The 17466-nt window shown below is 48.1% G+C and overlaps 1 protein-coding gene across 1 annotated transcript; it reads left to right on the top strand.

The window, feature by feature from the left end:
* The first annotated feature begins 376 nt into the window (after positions 1–376).
* mdm1 (Mdm1 nuclear protein) lies at positions 377–17232 on the top strand. Its single transcript, XM_061229821.1, has 15 exons — positions 377–515; positions 1254–1359; positions 1493–1815; positions 2513–2647; positions 3645–3830; positions 5450–5565; positions 5942–6038; positions 8113–8288; positions 9314–9416; positions 9459–9574; positions 10404–10549; positions 13313–13455; positions 13882–14089; positions 15628–15690; positions 16824–17232. The coding sequence occupies exons 1-15, from the start codon at positions 498–500 to the stop codon at positions 16931–16933; spliced, it is 2046 nt and encodes a 681-aa protein (XP_061085805.1). The 5' UTR covers positions 377–497; the 3' UTR covers positions 16934–17232.
* Positions 17233–17466: the final 234 nt, after the last annotated feature.

The raw sequence follows: 17466 nt of genomic DNA, 5'->3' as shown, positions 1-17466 counted from the left end.
GCCATCTACTGCTTGCTAAGACATGTTGCAAATACCAGCCACTGGTTGGAATTCATTTTACATTGTGGGGCATACTCCTATTGTCGGACCTACAAACTGGTACAATAATAGTTAACAATCAGCTAGTCAATGCTTGCTTGTGCCACAGCCTATACTTACAGTACAGGCTTGAATAATTGCTCCGTGGTGGACTCCCAATAGCAATACAGGTGAGCAGTGTCCCTCTAGTAATACAGTGGTGAGCAGTGTCCTTGTAGTAATACAGTGGTCAGCGGTGTCCCTATAGTAATACGGAGGTCAGCCGTGTCCCTGTAGTAACAGGAATGCGAGCAGTTTGGATTAAGCGCGCACGCGCATGTTAAAAGGACGCTGAAGTCTTTACCAAGGCAACGCATCGCGCTCAATGACTGTAAACGCGGCTTGTGCAAACTGAGTTTGCTTGCAGGAACAATTGTAAGCACCAATGCAACATCGTTCTCCGCAGATTGTGCGTTACAATGGCAGTCACATTTAAGGTAAAGTGTCAAGATATATGAGCAAACGTCAATCAGCGACAGTATTGAAGAACAAGTGTTCTGAACTTGCCTGTAATGCTACGTCATCGATTTCCTTTTCCGCCGAGTACAGAACAAGTTGCGATTTAAGGCACTGTTAGCTAAAGCTTGGTACCGATTGCTTTTCATTTGGGATTTGGTAAACATCTCAGAAATCTCTGTTCAAGACAGCTGCGTAGCTTAACGGGTTGTCACTAACGTTATAGCAGCTACATTTCAAGGAACTATTATCTCGCCAAACTCGCACCGAAATCGATGAGCCATGTAGCAAACTGCATCGTTTAGCAGGCAAAAGTAAAGTTATCTGTATACGATCGTTTCACTGGAAACAGGAATCTAATCGCTGCGCAAATGCACCACACGGCTAAACCCGTATTCGTGCATGACATTGACAATCAGGAAGGACAGTGGGTGTTAGCGTAATCTCGTGAGTGATTAAGTACATAAGCAAGATATATTCGTGGAAGATTCTCCTTTACAAGACATCAGCCCATAGACGCTTTGTCAAACTGTTTGCATAATTTGTGCACGAGTGAATGCATCTTCAAAGAATTTGTAACTGTTGATTTACAGAGTAACGTTAACTGAAAACTACGCTGAAATGTGCTTGAGTTTGTATGTAGCCTTCCAACCAGGGGATTGATCTGTCAGGATGACAGTTAGAAACATGCTGATGTGACTAATGTCTGAACCGAACAGGGCACCAGCGAGTATAAGAGCAAATTCAAGGGGCGGAGCGCCCGGTCCAGAAGCGCATCTCCCCAGCTCCGGACGCGCAAGGCAGGGCTACGGTCCGACCAGCTGGGTAAAATAAACCATTTCAAAAATGGCTGTTTGCCTTTGTTAGTTATACACCTGTGGCAAGTTGGCAACTCTTACGACTCACTTGCATGATCAGAAATCAGTTTCAATGACTAATTTTCCTGCCGTTTTGACAGGAGTCGTCCGAGAGCCCCAGTTTCTTTCAAAGAGAAGGGTGCCCTTACACAGACCGCAGGTGTACCGGTCCTTTCAATGGGAGGAGCCAGACGAGTCGCCATGGGAACGCCAGACCCCCAGGGCAAGCGCCGGTCCTGCGCCAGCACTCCCCGTGGAGGGACCGGGAAAGGCGGACGGGCCCGAAACCCCACTGGCCCCCAGGGGTCCCAAACCCTCCGGGGCTCTGTGTGCGGAGAGCGAACCCGTCGCGGCGGCCCCGCCCCCGCCAACAGAGCCACGCCGGCCCGTAACAGCAGGGGAGGCGGGGCCTGTGCCGAATGGAGTGAGTGTGACTTACTCATTTTTTGAACACCTTTCACCCTTTCTATCCAGCCGCACCTAGTCTACACAGCCGAACTGTGTACGCTGACACTTTAAAAAGTTATAATAATTAGATATTTATCCAGTCAATTATGATATAAATACAGTACATTTAAATAATTGTGATATTTAATAGTATTTATATAACAATAGTATTTATTGTTTATGTTCTATTCATCCTGTGGTCTTTGTATTTGTTATTTTGAAAAATAAAAACTGTCATCCCAACACCAAATGGCTTAGGCACTGTTCCTAAAACAATGCCAGAACATCTTACACTGGTGTTTTGACACACAGTGATATGACAGGTTGCCAAGGCAACCTACACAAACAGATGGGAAAACATCTCAGGGTGCTGGACCATGAGAGACGCAAACAGACTGTATTTTGTGACCTCAAAGAGAATGTTCTGCCAACCCGAACGCACTGGAGGGGGTTCTGCCAACCCGAACGTACTGGACATTTTAATATGTGGGGGTAGCACTGCTGCGGATTATCAAAGAGAAAAAAAGATTCAAGGTGGTGCAATTCAGAGATATTGTACACACTGTTGAATTGCTGACACCTGTGCTGATGCTAGTGCTAGTGCTAACGCCAGTGCTAATGCTAACGCTAGTGCTAATGCTGAGGTTGTGATGTGTGACGCCTGCTACTCCCAGGTCCACCATGTTCTGAAGAGGAGGGCGGGGCTGAAGTTGGTAGGCCGCAGCAACAAGCTCCAGAGCTCAGAGTACCAGAGGCAGTTCCAGTGCAAGACGCCCGTCGCCAGCTCCCCCCTCCTGGCTGCAGAGCAGGTTCTGGGTCCCTCCATCAACTCTCTACCATCCTCATAACACCGCCTTTTCCTGTCTCTGAGTTGCAAAGAGTTGCTAAATCTCTGCTCTTAACCCCTTATGGGTGGATGCGACCTGTGCGTTACATCTCGCTTAACAGACAGATGTGACCTGCGTGTTACATCTCCCTTAACAGACGGATGTGACCTGCATGTTACACCTCCCTTAACCTCTTGAGACCCAGTAGAAAAAGAGTTGAAGTATTTGACATTTTCTTGACAAGTGTCTTGGATGACAAAAACATGTTGCTGTGAAAATGTTTTCTAAAAAGATACTTTATTTTATTTTACTCGTTAAGAGAAATATTAAGAGAAATATTGTGTAGAGCTCGCAAAAAGCAAAAAAATTATAGTCCTCATTTGAGGACACATGGTCTCAGGAGGTTAACAGAGGGATGCAACCTGCGCGTTACATCTCCATGTGACACCCATATGACATCTCTATGTCACCAATTAAGCATTAGGTAATTTTGGACTTCTAACAGTCAAGAGAGGAATTCCAGCTACAAACACCCTCAGACCACAACACTGTTTATCCCTCCCCCTTCTCTGTGAACAAGCTGACGTTGAAACGCCATTGGCTGTGGCAATTAGAACCAATTTTCAACAAACGTGCTTGAATTACTGTACAGCCGTACAATGTGCCGGCCCGTCAACTGTGTATTTTGAAACCTGAATGTAAGGACTATAAACACAGACACTTTAGACACTTTGATCTAAAGTGATTTACAGTTGATTAGACTAAGCAGGAGACAATCCTCCTCTGGAGGAATGTGGGGTTAAGGGCCCAACAGCTGTGCAGAACTTATTGTGGCTACACCGGGGATCGAACCGCTGACCTTGCGGGTCCCAGTCACGTACCTCAATCACTAGGCTACAGGCTGGCTACAGTGCACCTAGGTACCCAATAATAATAATTATGAATAATAATAATAATAATCAGTATTTCCTCCTCACAGATGGTGTACCGGAGCAGTCCAGTGATCCCGCCCTTCAGAGCGACCCCATTGGTCCAGGAGAGCGAGTACAGGCGGAGCTTCAAGGGCTCTCCGCCCCCCAGGGCCCCTTGGCTGAGGCGGGACCTGGAGCAGAGGGAGGGGCCACAGTCCCCGTCGGAGCCGGGCTCACCGGAGAGGGCCACAAAGGTGGGTCCCAGGGCCCCGGCCCCAGCCATGTCACACCACAGAGCCCAACACCAGCAGAGAAAGTTAGCTGGGCAGAGGCTAGGTAAAGTTAGCCGGGCAGAGGCTAGGTAAAGTTAGCCGGGCAGAGGCTAGGTAAAGTTAGCCGGGCAGAGGCTAGGTAAAGTTAGCTGGGCAGAGGCTAGGTAAAGTTAGCCGGGCAGAGGCTAGGTAAAGTTAGCTGGGCAGAGGCTAGGTAAAGTTATCTGGGCAGAGGCTAGGTAAAGTTAGCTGGGCAGAGGCTAGGTAAAGTTATCTGGGCAGAGGCTAGGTAAAGTTAGCTGGGCAGAGGCTAGGTAAAGTTATCTGGGCAGAGGCTAGGTAAAGTTAGCTGGGCAGAGGCTAGGTAGCAGTGACATGCAGTAGTGCCGGGATCGTCCTCAAATCTAATTCCAGGCCAGGTTCTTTCCCCCCCCCCGGCAAATCAGTGCTACCAGATGGCCAGACTGTCTTCACACCTGACTCCCAGGTAAAGGGAGGGTGAACACACCTGACTCCCAGCTAAAGGGAGGGTGAACACACCTGACTCCCAGCTAAAGGGAGGGTGAACACACCTGACTCCCAGGTAAAGGGAGGGTGGACACACCTGACTCCCAGGTAAAGGGAGGGTGGACACACCTGACTCCCAGGTAAAGGGAGGGTGGACACACCTGACCCACAAGATGGCCCACAAGAGTTTAATATTTATACATGTGCAAAATTAATGACTGAAAGTAAACAATTCTACAGTCCAAAAATATGCAGGTTAGGGACTACAGATGAAAATGAGCTTGTTAGCTAACTCTGGTGCATTTACATTGACGTGGGAACTGAAAACGTTAATGTGCACTGCCCATGGTAAATAAAATACATAAATAACATTATACATGTAATGGCCCAATTCTTAAACCAATATATTTGAAGCTTTTTTTAAATTCTGTGGTACCAATCTTGGTTGCGCACCTCAATGTGACTGCTTACACAGCCCATCTACATCAAAAGGTGACTGCCTTTTGGGGAAGAGCATCGCTTCTTGCGAAGAAAACATTCGCTGTTAAAAAATACAACAACGACAAGGTCATTCGAGTTAGTTTGTACAGGGGTTTGTACAGGGGTTTTCTGGGACATAGTGAGGTGGTTCCGCGAAACCTGTGGTTTCTCGTATTGCATCTCGGGTGGCACTCCTGCGATAAGCCGCACGGTTGTCTTTGATCGCGTCGACCACTCGATGTTTTTTTAACTTCTGCACTCAGCTGTCATTGTGGCATGCTGCAGCACACCTCTAAAAGTTTTATTGACCCACTTACGCGCCGCGCGGAGAAACGGCGCGACCGCGGAGATGCCTGCGCCGGCTGGGGCGTGTGGGTGAAGCTTGGGGGCGTGAAAAATCACGTCTCGAATTCTTATTCCACGATGTATTTCGCGTATAACTGGCAGCGATTTTTGCATTATCGCCTATGGGGGGAAATCGAGAGCCACGGCGGCCTCGACGCCATTTTGGTTTCTGCAACTTCGATAGCGGGCGGCGGCGTCCGCTCCGTATCTCGGGAGTTCGGTGGGGGGAGGTCCACGGCATTTCCTTACGCTGCGTTCGCTGCTCGCAGGGCAAGAAGAAGAAGAAGAAAAAGCCACAGCAGCGGATATCCAGGAAACCGAGCCTCCAGAGCGGCGGCCCTCGGCGGGAAGTGAGGTCACAGAGCCCCTCCCACGGGGGATACTGGTGAGTTGCCAGGGCGACGGAGCGTGAGGGGAGGTACTCTCCGCCAGCGTTTCCCAAACCTCGGTCCTGGGGCCCTGTGTATGCTGGTTTTCGTTCCAACCGTAACTGCAACATCAGAATTTCTAACAAGCATCCTTATGTGCTTCATGTTTCGAGGGATTGTGTATGTGGGATGTAGCTGTGCGTGCCATGAAGTGTAACATTCCCAAGTTCATATTGTGCTCGATTGCAAAGCATTACATAACGCTGAGGTTCAAGCTGGCTGGCAAAATGCAGCATTTCACTTATAGCATCCCTGACTTCCAGGACGACATCCGAAACAATCATTTTGCATTGTTCTCTGCGTATGTGTATGTGTCTGCGTGTGTGTTTCCAGGAAGGTGAAGTCAGAGTACAGCTCTCACTTCCGCTCCCCCCTGCACTACAGGCTCAGTGACGGGGTTTGGGTCAAGTCCTCCACAGCTGCTGAAGAGGTAAGATAAAGCCCCCATCCCAGTGAGGTCAGGGCCCAATCCCAGAGAGGTCAGGGCCCCATCTCAGTGAGGTCAGGGCCCCATTGCAGTGAGGTGAAAGCACCATCACCATGAGGGCAAAGCCCCAACTTGGAAAGGTCAAAGCCCCATCTTGGTGAAGTCAAAGCCCCATTTTGGTGAGGTCAAAGCCCCATCTTGGTGAGGGTCAAAGCCCTATCGCCGTAAGGTCAAAGCCCCAACTTGGAAAGGTCAAAGCCCCATCTTGGTGAAGTCAAAGCCCCATCTTGGTGAGGGCAAAGCCCCATCTCGGTAAGGGCAAAGCCCCATCACGGTAAGGTCAAAGCCCCATCACGGAAAGGTCAAAGCCCCATCATGGTAAGGTCAAAGCCCCATCACAGTAAAGTCAAATCCCCATCTTGGTGAGTCACACGGAGGACCAGGTGGTCGCACAGTCTGCCCCATGTCCACTCCTCCTGTGTTTGTCTTCTGATGGTGAAATAACCAGACCTGGGTCAAAAATACGTAGTTGTTTTGGATTTAAATATTTTTCTTCGCTTTACTGAGTTTGTCTGGTGCATTGGAGCCTATACTCCCTGCCTTCTGGTCCTCTTGGTTGGCTCAGTTACTTTTTTCCCCTAATTCTGATGGTTGATGAGAACTGAAGCTCCTGATTTTATGCATTGCACTGCTGCCACACGATTTGCTTATTACATAATCGCACGGATAAGTATGTCTAAAAGTGCTCGGTGAGTGTATATGGTACTTCAGTTGGCGTGCCTGGGCCCACACAAACTAGCTGGGGTTTTTCACCGTCCTCTTCCATGCAAAAGGGATTGACGGCGACGGCGACCTGTCCCTCTCTGCGTGTCCACTAGGAGTCACTGTTCTCACATAAAATGCAGCAAAGGCAATGACTGCACAGACCTGTGTGTTTCCGTCCAAACTGGTACTGTGTACTACTGCTGCATCCAGGCCTGCGTCAAATTATCTTACACACTTTCGCCTTCATACACCAGTTCAATTCCTGAAGATGGCGTACAATTATGACCCTTTTTTTCCCCCACTAATATTCAGAGCAAAATTATCCCTTCGTCTTTACATATGATTTGATATGAAGGTTTTTAGGTACATCTGACCCAGATCTGACTGCAGGCGTCTCGAAGGCCGGCTGTGCGTGCCAGGGAGAGAGGCGGCCATCTTAAGTTCAGTCCCTCGCCTCCTGCTCCCACCTACCAGCCCCAACAAGACCAATCTATCCCGTACGGGCTGGGCTGGGCTGGGCTGGGCTGGGAGCCTAATCTACTTGCGCTTGCACGTTCCCCTACAGTCTTTTCATTTCCATATTTGAAATTAAAATGATTGGGTATCTTGTGGTGGCAAGTGCAGTGCCGTCCACGTGGTCATTGCGAGCCGCAACGTCGGTGGTTTTTCGTTGTCACACGCCTCTCTCCCTCTCCCCATTCTTCCTGTCTCTACACTGTCCTGTCCAATAAAAATAAAACAATAGATGGTTTCATAATAAGACAAGCTGAGACAGAAGTTAGAGCAGCACTAGCTTCTGCTTACATTACATTATTGCTATTTGGCAGACGCTCTTATCCAGAGCAACGTACAGTTGATTAGACTAAGCAGGAGACAATCCTCCCCAGGAGCAATGCAGGGTTAAGGGCCTTGCTCAAGGGCCCAACGGCTGTGCGGATATTATTGTGGCTACACGGGGGATTGAACCACTGACCTTGCGTGTCCCAGTCATTTACCTTAACCACTACGCTACAGGCCACCTCGACGTACACATGAGTGAAACTGATCGTTGGGGGTGGGATTTTTGTTGGGCGGGGAGCCGACTGTGCGAAAACAATATCGACTGGAAGGGAGCGGAAAACTGACAGACGTTCGATCGGCGCACACGCCCCCACCGGCACGCGCCGACATCGAATCTCGGAAAATCTTGTTTCCCAGGAAGAGGACAGGAAAAAGAAAAACAACAGCAACTTTGGGGTGAAAATACACAAGTATAGCAATTTTATAACATTTGATAAGTGTGAAATATACTTTTCCGTTCCCCGCCCTGCAGGCGCGGGAGCTCCGGAGGAGGGCCGAGGCGTACCGCAGGAGGGCCTGGGGGACTCACTTCTCCCGGGACCACCTTAACCAGATCCAGTCTGAGCAGAACCGGCTGTGGGAGGCCTCCACGGCATCGGACGGCCTGGCCGAGAGCAGCCGCACCATCCAGGCCCTGGACCTCGCCAGGTCAGGGGCCGCAGCGCCGATCTCCCTCCGCCAGGGGGGCGCAGTCTCGGCCGCCCGACACGGCTAGCGGGCCTTCCAGCCCCCCAAGACACTGGCTGTGTTTGAAACCTGAAAATCAGGCATAAATTTAGTAGGTGTAGTATGCTGGTATGCGGTTTTGAACACAGCCACCAGCCAGTATTCCTCGCACTTAAACTCCATACCTCTGAAGCCAAAAACATTACAAAAGGGTTGCATCTTCTGAACATGAGTTCATGTGTTCACAGCCTGCAGTGCCTTGAGCTACAAAACAATTTCGTCCAAATACAAGTAGCTAATAAACTAATTGATGATTTAGTCTGTCTGAATTAAATGGGTGTACAGATAGGCGGCAGGGATGGTGCAGTGGGTAGCACTGCTGCCTCACAGCAAGGAGGTCCTGGGTTTGAATCCCCGTTGGCATGTTCTCCCTGTGTCTGCGGGGACTCCGGTTTCCTCCCACAGTCCAAAGACATGCAGGTTAGGCTGATTGGAGAGTCTAAATTGCCCATAGGTATGAGTGTGTGTGTGAGTGAATGGTGTGTGTGCCCTGTGATGGACTGGCGACCTGTCCAGGGTGTATTCCTGCCTCTTTCCCAATGTATGCTGGGATAATGAATGAATGAATAGAATATCTCCTCAAATATTTAATGGCGCAGCCCATAGTCAAGAGGCAAAGGTGCTTAACTGGGACCTGGAAGGTCGGTGGTTCAAGCCCCAGTGTAGCCGCGAGAAGATCCGCACAGCTTTTGGGCCCTTGAGCCTCACACTGCCACATCGCTCCAGGAAGGACTGGCCCCTGCTTAGTCAAATCAACCGTAGGTCACTTTGGATAAAAGCCTCAGCTAAATAACTAAAACGGCACGCAACATTAAAGATGAAAGTCTAGAAACCAGCGGAAACCTTTCGAATACTTGCACCTTAGAAAATAACATTAGCGTAACAAACCGGGGGTCAGTTTTTGTGAGGCTGAGCGTTCTCCTGGCCCCCTCTCTGTCCCGCTGCAGCGTTGAGAGCCTGAAGGGGAGCTCTAGTGAGGGGCGCTCGCTGCCCCCGTCCCCTGCGGGGGGCAGCACGGAGGCTCGCCCGCAGAACGCTCCCACCCTCCCCGTGCGCAGGAGGCTGGCCTGGGGGGGAGAGGAGGAGGAGGAGGAGGAGGAGGAGGAGGAGGGCAGGGACCGGAGAGAGGAGCCAGGGGAGGAACCTCCCAGGGAGAAGAAGCGGGCGGAAGAGGATGAGGAGGAGGTAGAAGATTGCAGGAGCGATAGGTACGCAAACACCGTTTTTCCAGCACGGATATACTGTAACTGCCATTTAAAATCACCTGCCTAATACATTTTTAACTGAATAGGTTCTGAACCATTTCCCAAGGTAACATAAAACCCTCCGATGGCATTATACTGCCATTTGTATTCCATTTCATATTTAACAAAAACAAAAATCCACACACTGCAAAAAGCTCCCTTGCACAAAATGTATTCATCACCAAAAGACCTTTTGTGTCTTACAACTTCTATCCAGCACTTTGGGATATGTGTTGTTTCACCACATTTTATATTTAACAGCAGTCACGTGACTTTGGACGGCATCAAACCCATTTCAGTTGACCTCTCCTGATCCAGTTATTCCAAGATTTCACACAGCCTTGTTCTGTAAAATTAAGTAGAAAGTCAAAGTCTGCTGTGTGTTTCTTTCACCCATGAACACAGCCAGCTGATTTCACTCATTAGTTCCGATTAGCAAATCCAGGTTGTTTGAACAAAACACTGGGGAGGACTTTTACTTTCTGAACCTGGATTGTCCACCTCCGATTCCATCGGAGAGGCAACAGCAGGGGTGCACAGCAAGGGCTGATCCTCTTCAGGATTTTGTGCCAACTTCTTAATGGTTTAATTGGCTAAATAATGTTTTGATCAGACATTTGTATTTGCACCAGCTACAGTTGCAGACTGCTAGTGTATCCTAAAGATTTTACTCTGCCTGAGTTGTGCACCCCTGGGCTACAGGCACACATATTTAAGTTGAACTCCAGGAAACGGGGTTTGCTGCGAGTAGTGCGTCAGCAGGGTCCGGCTGACGGGTGTGGCTGGATTTTAGGGCGACTGCCTCAGAGAATCCGTCTCCGTCACCTGCATCGACCTCCCATCGCTCTGGGACGCCGGGGGGCAGGTTGCCCACCCCCAAAATGAAGATCATCCGCACCATCCAGAGGACGCACCATGACCGCACCACCCCGACAACAGGTACCTCACACCCAGCCGAAGAACACCACACAAACAATAACGCACCGCTTCTCAAAGGTGTGGCATGGTGGTTGAATGCAACACTTGCCAGTCGTCTTGAGGCAACAATAAAAACAAATGCGCATAATGCTTTTGCGATTATTCAGTCATTTAAATGCATTTTAAAACGTATTTTTCGAAGCCTAAACTTTCCGCTATGACAGTTCACCCAAAATGTCTGTAATGAGAACTGTCAATTAGCTATGACTGACAGACCGTGCCCCCACTTTTGTTACAATAGCTACCTCATCTTGGGAATTTTCACAAGCTAGCTAACTTAGCTCTCGATAGTTGATAGACTAAGGTAACGACTCATCCAATGATAAAGCCAAAGAAAAACTCACACTATTTCTTAACTGAACACGTACACTCACCGAGCACTTTATTTGGAGCATTTTTACTTTATTACACCTACTTATTCATGCGATTATCTAATCATCCAATTGTGTGGCAGCAGTGCAATGCATACAGTCTTGTAGCTACGGGTCAGGAGCTTCAGTTAATGTTCACATCAACCACCAGAATGGGGGAAAAATCTAAGTGACTTTGACTGTGGAATGATTGTTGGTGGCAGACAAGGTGGTTTCAGTATCTCAGAAACTGCTGATCTCCTGGGATTTTCATGTGCACTAGTCTCTAGAGCTTGCAAAGAAAAAGAAAAAAAAAGAATCCAGTGAGCAGCAGTTCTGCAGACAGAAATGCTGAATGAGAGACATCAGAGGAGAATGGCCAGATTGGCCAAAGCTGACAGGAAGATGACATTAACGCATAAGATAGGCTATAGCCGTAGAAGTCTAAATAGTAATAAATACCTAATAAAGTGCTCACTGAGTGTATATCACTGAGAGGTGTACCAGAAAAAAAAAAAAAAACACCCGACTAATTACATAAAACATTGAAATGTTGAGCTCAGGAAATGTTGGAGTGCACTGGCTCCGTGTGCATCAAAACCAAAAACACAACGTACACCAGAGCTCTCCCCTCCCTTCAACATGCAGACAGGCCGGTTGTGTAAATACACGGTTCAGTGAGTCAAAACATTATTTCAAGTGTCCGCATTTGTCACAAACAGAATTAGAGGCTGGCGGTTCTTGGTACCCTCTGACACGTGTCTGCGTTTGACGTCACTGTCGTGGGCGGGTCTGGTCAGAGTCGAACAACATGACTGATTGTTTCCAGTGATGAGGCAACGGGGATATCTGAGTAACGACTTCATTTGAGAATTAAACCAAATGATGACATGTCCTGAGTGATCCACAGAGGTAGCGGTGTTCAACAAGGATGAAGTTTCCATTTCTTCAACATCCTAGCAAGTCGCTGCTGAAGATGCCATTTTGAAACTGGTTGCATTTATTTTGCAGTTTGAAGACTGTTCAACTTTTTTTTTTTTGATGACAAGGTTGTAACATACATTTGATTTCACAGATATAACAGTGTATAAGTCAGTGTGCAGCTCAGTTTGTGGATTGCTTTTCCTTTCATAATTAGATTTTATGTACTCATAAGGTAAATATTATTAAAACTTTGAAAAAGCTGGGGTGGCCTGAGCACAGTGGTTAAGGTAAATGACTGGGACACGCAAGGTCGGTGGTTCTAAGCCCCGTGCAGCCACAATAAGATCCGCACAGCCCTTGAACAAGGCCCTTAACCCTACATTGCTCCAGGGGAGGATCATCCCCTGCTTAGTCTAATCAACTGTACGTCACTCTGGATAAGAGCATCTGCCAAATGCCATTAATGTAATGAAATGAGGTTTCGAATGAAAATATGGTAAATGGAGCTTCTGATAACCTCTAGACTGGAAAACCTGAAGCTCAATTACTAAATTAATTGAGTAGCGTCAACTGAATAATAGAATAAGTTGTTAACTTGATAAAAGGGCTGAAAATAAAGTTTAACTTCTTCAAAAGGTCAAAGACCAGTGACCACGTTAAGTTTCTGTCATGCTTCAAGGCAATTGGTTTCCAAACCATTTGAGTAAACTGTTGAATTTTATACAATCGTGTAAAAGAACTGAAATGTATCCGTTGGCATTTGAAACTTCACTACACTGTTCGCCATTAAAAACTGTTGAAGAGAGGCAGATGCATCTGATGGTAACCTGCTAGAGCCTTGTGTAACATATAAATATTGCAATCTGAAGCTTGGATTTTTTTCAAACTCCAGTCCTGGAGGGCCGCAGTGTCTGCTGGTATTTGTGGTTTCCTTTCAATCAGCAGCCAATTAAGGCCTTGAGGACAAGATGGGTACCCAGTGAAAGACTTTGAAATGCATCAAACGCACCAAAAACCAGCAGACACTGCAGCCCTTGTGGCCCTCCAGGACTGGAGTTTGACACCCCTGTACTAAATAATATAATTTGTCGATGGTGTGCCCAGTGTGATTTCAAACCATTCAGTCCTGTGCATATAACTATATGAAAATATCCTATCAATTGATTACTTGTCATTTTTATGGTTGCTAAATCCATTCAGTACATGGTATTGTTGAAGATGTAAAACAGGCAAATTTGCATTAATCGCAGGCCAAAACATATTTCATGTGGACCATTTTTCGATTTCAGAAATGAAATGCCTAACCTATGAACGCTAATAAATATGGTAAAAAGTGTTTGCCTAACTGATGCAAGTAAGCCTAGCCTGGCCGTTGGAATTGTCCTCAGTAGCGAAACACCAAACCGTGACGCTTGGGTCGGCTGTGGTTTCTCTCTCGGCTGAATGTTAGGGGGCGCCATCCTGGTCTCCCCTCCGAAAGCCACGGAGGGCTCCCCGGGGCGGGGTGTGCGGAGGAGTGAACCTCCTCTGGGGAAGCCCTACTCCCCCTACAAGGCCCTGTCCCGTGCCTCGCCGGAGAGACTCAGCAGCAAGGTACACCAACAGCCAAAAACCCACACGTGAACTAAAATTACAATTCATTTTTTTCACTGAGGTAAGCCAAAAACTGCGTAGCTGGGAGTCGATCCGCATTCGTCCGAAAACCCTTTCGGTCCCGAGCCCAATGTGAAGTGACTCCACTTAGCTTTGGTTGAGAAAGTTGAGAAGGTAGCAGGGTTTTAATAGGGGCTCAGAACAATAGTATTCGCAGTCATTTTGATTGGTTGAAAAGGTATGAGGCAATATGGGATTTTATGGTTGCAGCGAAGTTCATTTGTGCCGTTGCCGAACCCGCCGACCTACACTCGGGTCGAAGGACGCGAACAAATGCTTGAAATGGGCTTGACAGTTTGGGATTGAAGGCTCAGGGTTTGTCTAACCGTGCACTCTGATATGCGAGCGTGTCTGTGTGTCTCTCAGGTGGAGGGGGGCTCCCCCCCGGCTGCCGGGCTGACCACGGCGGACCCCATCCCGCTGAGGGAGGACCCCTGGCCCTCGCGCCCCTCCCCGAATGACTCCCCCGCTCCCTGTCCCGCCGGGCGTGGCCCCGCCCTCCCCGCTGTCCCCGCTCCCCTCCCGACCAATCGCATCCACGGGAGGCTGAGGGACCCGGAGTTCCAGCACAACGGTGAGCACGGCCGCTTTCGCACAACTCAGCGCTGCGGTCGTTGTGGGCCAGAGCTTCCTCAACGGGCTGAGTCCCATCAGCCTGGTTCCATCACTGTGGTTCCATCAGCATGGTCCCATCAGCCTGGTTCCATCACTGTGGTTCCATCAGCATGGTCCCATCAGCCTGGTTCCATCACTGTGGTTCCATCAGCATGGTCCCATCAGCCTGGTTCCATCACTGTGGTTACATCAGCATGGTCCCATCAGCCTGGTTCCATCACTGTGGTTACATCAGCATGGTCCCATCAGCCTGGTTCCATCACTGTGGTTACATCAGCATGGTCCCATCAGCCTGGTTCCATCACTGTAGTTACATCAGCATGGTTCCATCAGCCTGGTTCCATCACTGTAGTTACATCAGCATGGTCCCATCAGCCTGGTTCCATCACTGTAGTTACATCAGCATGGTCCCATCAGCCTGGTTCCATCACTGTAGTTACATCAGCATGGTTCCATCAGCCTGGTTCCATCACTGTAGTTACATCAGCATGGTTCCATCAGCCTGGTTCCATCACTGTGGTTACATCGCCATGGCTCTGGTTCATCAGTATAATTCTATCAGTGTGGTTCTATCATTGCAGTTACATTAGCATGGTTCTATAACCATGGTCCAACAGCATGGTTCCATCACTGTGGTTCCTCGGTATAATTCTATCAGTGTGGTTCAATCACTGAAGTTACAACAGCGTGGTTCCATCAGCGTGGTTCAGATTGGTTCTATCACTGTAGTTACAATAGTGTGGTTCCATCAGCGTGGTTCAGTTTGGTTCTATCACTGTAGTTACAATAGCGTGGTTCCATCAGCGTGGTTCAGTTTGGTTCTATAACTGTAGTTACAACAGCGTGGTTCCATCAGCGTGGTTCAGTTTGGTTCTATCACTGTAGTTCCATCCCTGTGGTTCCATCAGCATGGTCCCATCAGCATGGTTCTCATTCTGGCCGTGGCTGGGACAGCCGTGAAGGCTGGCTGACTTCGGCCTCCTCAGCGGAGAGCAGCACAGTGCGGTTTCCTCACCGCGGGGGAGAGAGAGGTCACGGCGTGTCAGTATGTAGGTCAGCCTCCGCAGGCCCATCCAATCAGCGTTCCTCCTCCCCCGCGCGGTGACGCTGTCACTCTGCCCGGCAACGAGCCCGTGCCGCCGCCCCGCCCCTCAGGAATTCCCGACTCCGCTTCCGAACCGCGCCGGCCGCCGGCCGAGGGCCCTGCCGTAACCGGGCACCCCGGATGCGTTTCGCACTCGGAAATAAACTAATCGCAACCCTTTCACCACCGCCACGAAAAAAACCCCTCCGCGAAGCGATACCCCAGCGCACAATAGAGATGGGTTTCCAAAACGGCAGTTTAATTGCGAGCCGGATCGGATGTACGGCTCGGATTTTGATGGCGCTGACATTCTTTCATCAGCAACCATCAATATTGCTTTAATTTTGTCATAAAATACTGGGGGAAAAAAACTGGTGGAATGACCGGTGCTTGTCTCTTCCTCTTCCCTGAAGGTAACCTAGGATTCCTAAGGCACGAGACGACCGCGTTCCCTTCCAGTGAACTTTCAGACGACGGTAAAGTAACGGGCAACCGCTGAAAACACTCCCTCTGCCTCCTGGTCACGCCATTTGCTCCGTATTCAGGAAAAACGAACACATGAAATTATATCTGAAGCAAACAATCTCAGTTGACCCAGAAGGCTTCGTGCCATTTGCGGATTGTTATGTTTCCTGGTTGGCAATCCAGCAAGAATCCTCCATCATTGACCAGCCAAATATAGCACTGACCTACAGTCCGGTTCCCTCAAGTTTGGTGGCTATTGGGTTACAATTCCAGTCTCTGCCCAATGTAGGGTGCTGACTAATAGCTACATTTAGTCAAGTAAATCCCGCTGCAACTCAAAGCTGGTGGAAGATGAACAGCAGTTTCACAACATGTCATTTTCAGTAACTGCGACTGAAGTCAAACCGTACAGCCGTACTGACGGAACAGTCATTTCGCAGCAGTAATGTGAAGTGAAATGAATTAAATGGCCGTGGCAGCGTGACTGCGTTCCGCAGTGCACATTAAACGCGATGCAGTCCAGCTCACAATAGGCTAATGCTACGATAGCACAGCGGCTGGTGCTGGTGCCTCAAGTGCAGTGCAAAAAATGGCTTTCTAAACAAGTTTCTTTTTTTCTTTTAAGATTTTAATTTAATTTTTTCTCTCAAGTAGAAAATATTTGCCTGTTTTAAGTCACTGTTGACGAGTAAAATTGTCTCACCCCATTGGCTAATCTTGAAATGAGTCAAACCTTCTCACCTCATTTAGCAAAAAAAGTTATAGAAATGAGATTAAGTCGAAATATAAGACATAAGATACTTGTTAAGACTGACCTAATTTTTTTATTATATATATTTGCTGTGTTAGTGCTGGTCTGCATGATGATTTTACATTACATTACATTAATGTCATTTGGCAGACGCTCTTATCCAGAGCGACATACAGTTGATTAGACTAAGCAGGAGACAATTCTCCTGGAGCAATGCGGGGTTAAGGGCCTTGCTCAAGGGCCCAACGGCTGTGCGGATCTTATTGTGGCTACACCGGGATTAGAACCGCCGACCTTGCGGGTCCCAGTCATGCACCTTAACCACTACGCTACAGGCGGATTTTAACGTGTGTAATGCTTGGTGTGTGAAATGTCCGTGTCTGTCCCTCGCAGACGACAGGATGTCCCAGATCTCATCCCGGTCGGCTGCGTCCTGCTCTCTGGCTTCACAGGTTCTGGAACGGGCACAGAAAAGGCACAAGAGCTTCTGGGGAAAGCACTAGAGTCCAGGACCACGTCAAAAAAAAACCGTCAGCCACGTGTGTTTTCTTCCCATGTGCTGCGTTTAAAAACGTTTTTTTAGACATATTTTGTTCCGTACTTATTCATTTTTTTCCAAATGTTATCTGTCAAAAAATAATGTTTGAAATGGATTATCAGAGATTAGGTTGAGTCATTTATTTGTTTTAGATTTGACAAGGCAGAGGAAGATCTAGAAACTAGGAAACACTCATTTCAAAGCTGTAGTCTTTTTACATTTGTCACACTTTTTACATTTGTCACTGAAAATATGAAGTGCGAATGAAAATTTGACTACGTATAATACAGATCATTGTTGTACACAAATTACAAAAGAAACATTTATGTAAACTCAGCCACATTTTCCCCCCCAAGGCTTTCTATGCATTTTGCAGTGCTGCATTTGCAATTTAAATCAACTGGTACATTTGAACCACCATTTGCACTTTGCTATAAGAAAATCAGATCATGAATTGAATGCAAAACATTGTTTATGCAACACTCAGTGGAGAAAGAT

Source organism: Conger conger, chromosome 19 (assembly GCF_963514075.1).
Source record: "Conger conger chromosome 19, fConCon1.1, whole genome shotgun sequence".
In the NCBI taxonomy this organism is placed as follows: Eukaryota; Metazoa; Chordata; class Actinopteri; order Anguilliformes; family Congridae; genus Conger; species Conger conger.
Note: the sequence above shows the minus strand (reverse complement) of the source record. Positions and strands in the feature narration are given on the sequence as shown.

Bases quoted from the DNA above. Each gene is read 5' to 3' on its own strand.
- mdm1 (XM_061229821.1), top strand. The intron at 6,039-8,112 runs GTAAGATAAAGC...CCCGCCCTGCAG, and splicing joins CCTCCACAGCTGCTGAAGAG to GCGCGGGAGCTCCGGAGGAG. The intron at 14,090-15,627 runs GTGAGCACGGCC...TCTTCCCTGAAG, and splicing joins CCCGGAGTTCCAGCACAACG to GTAACCTAGGATTCCTAAGG.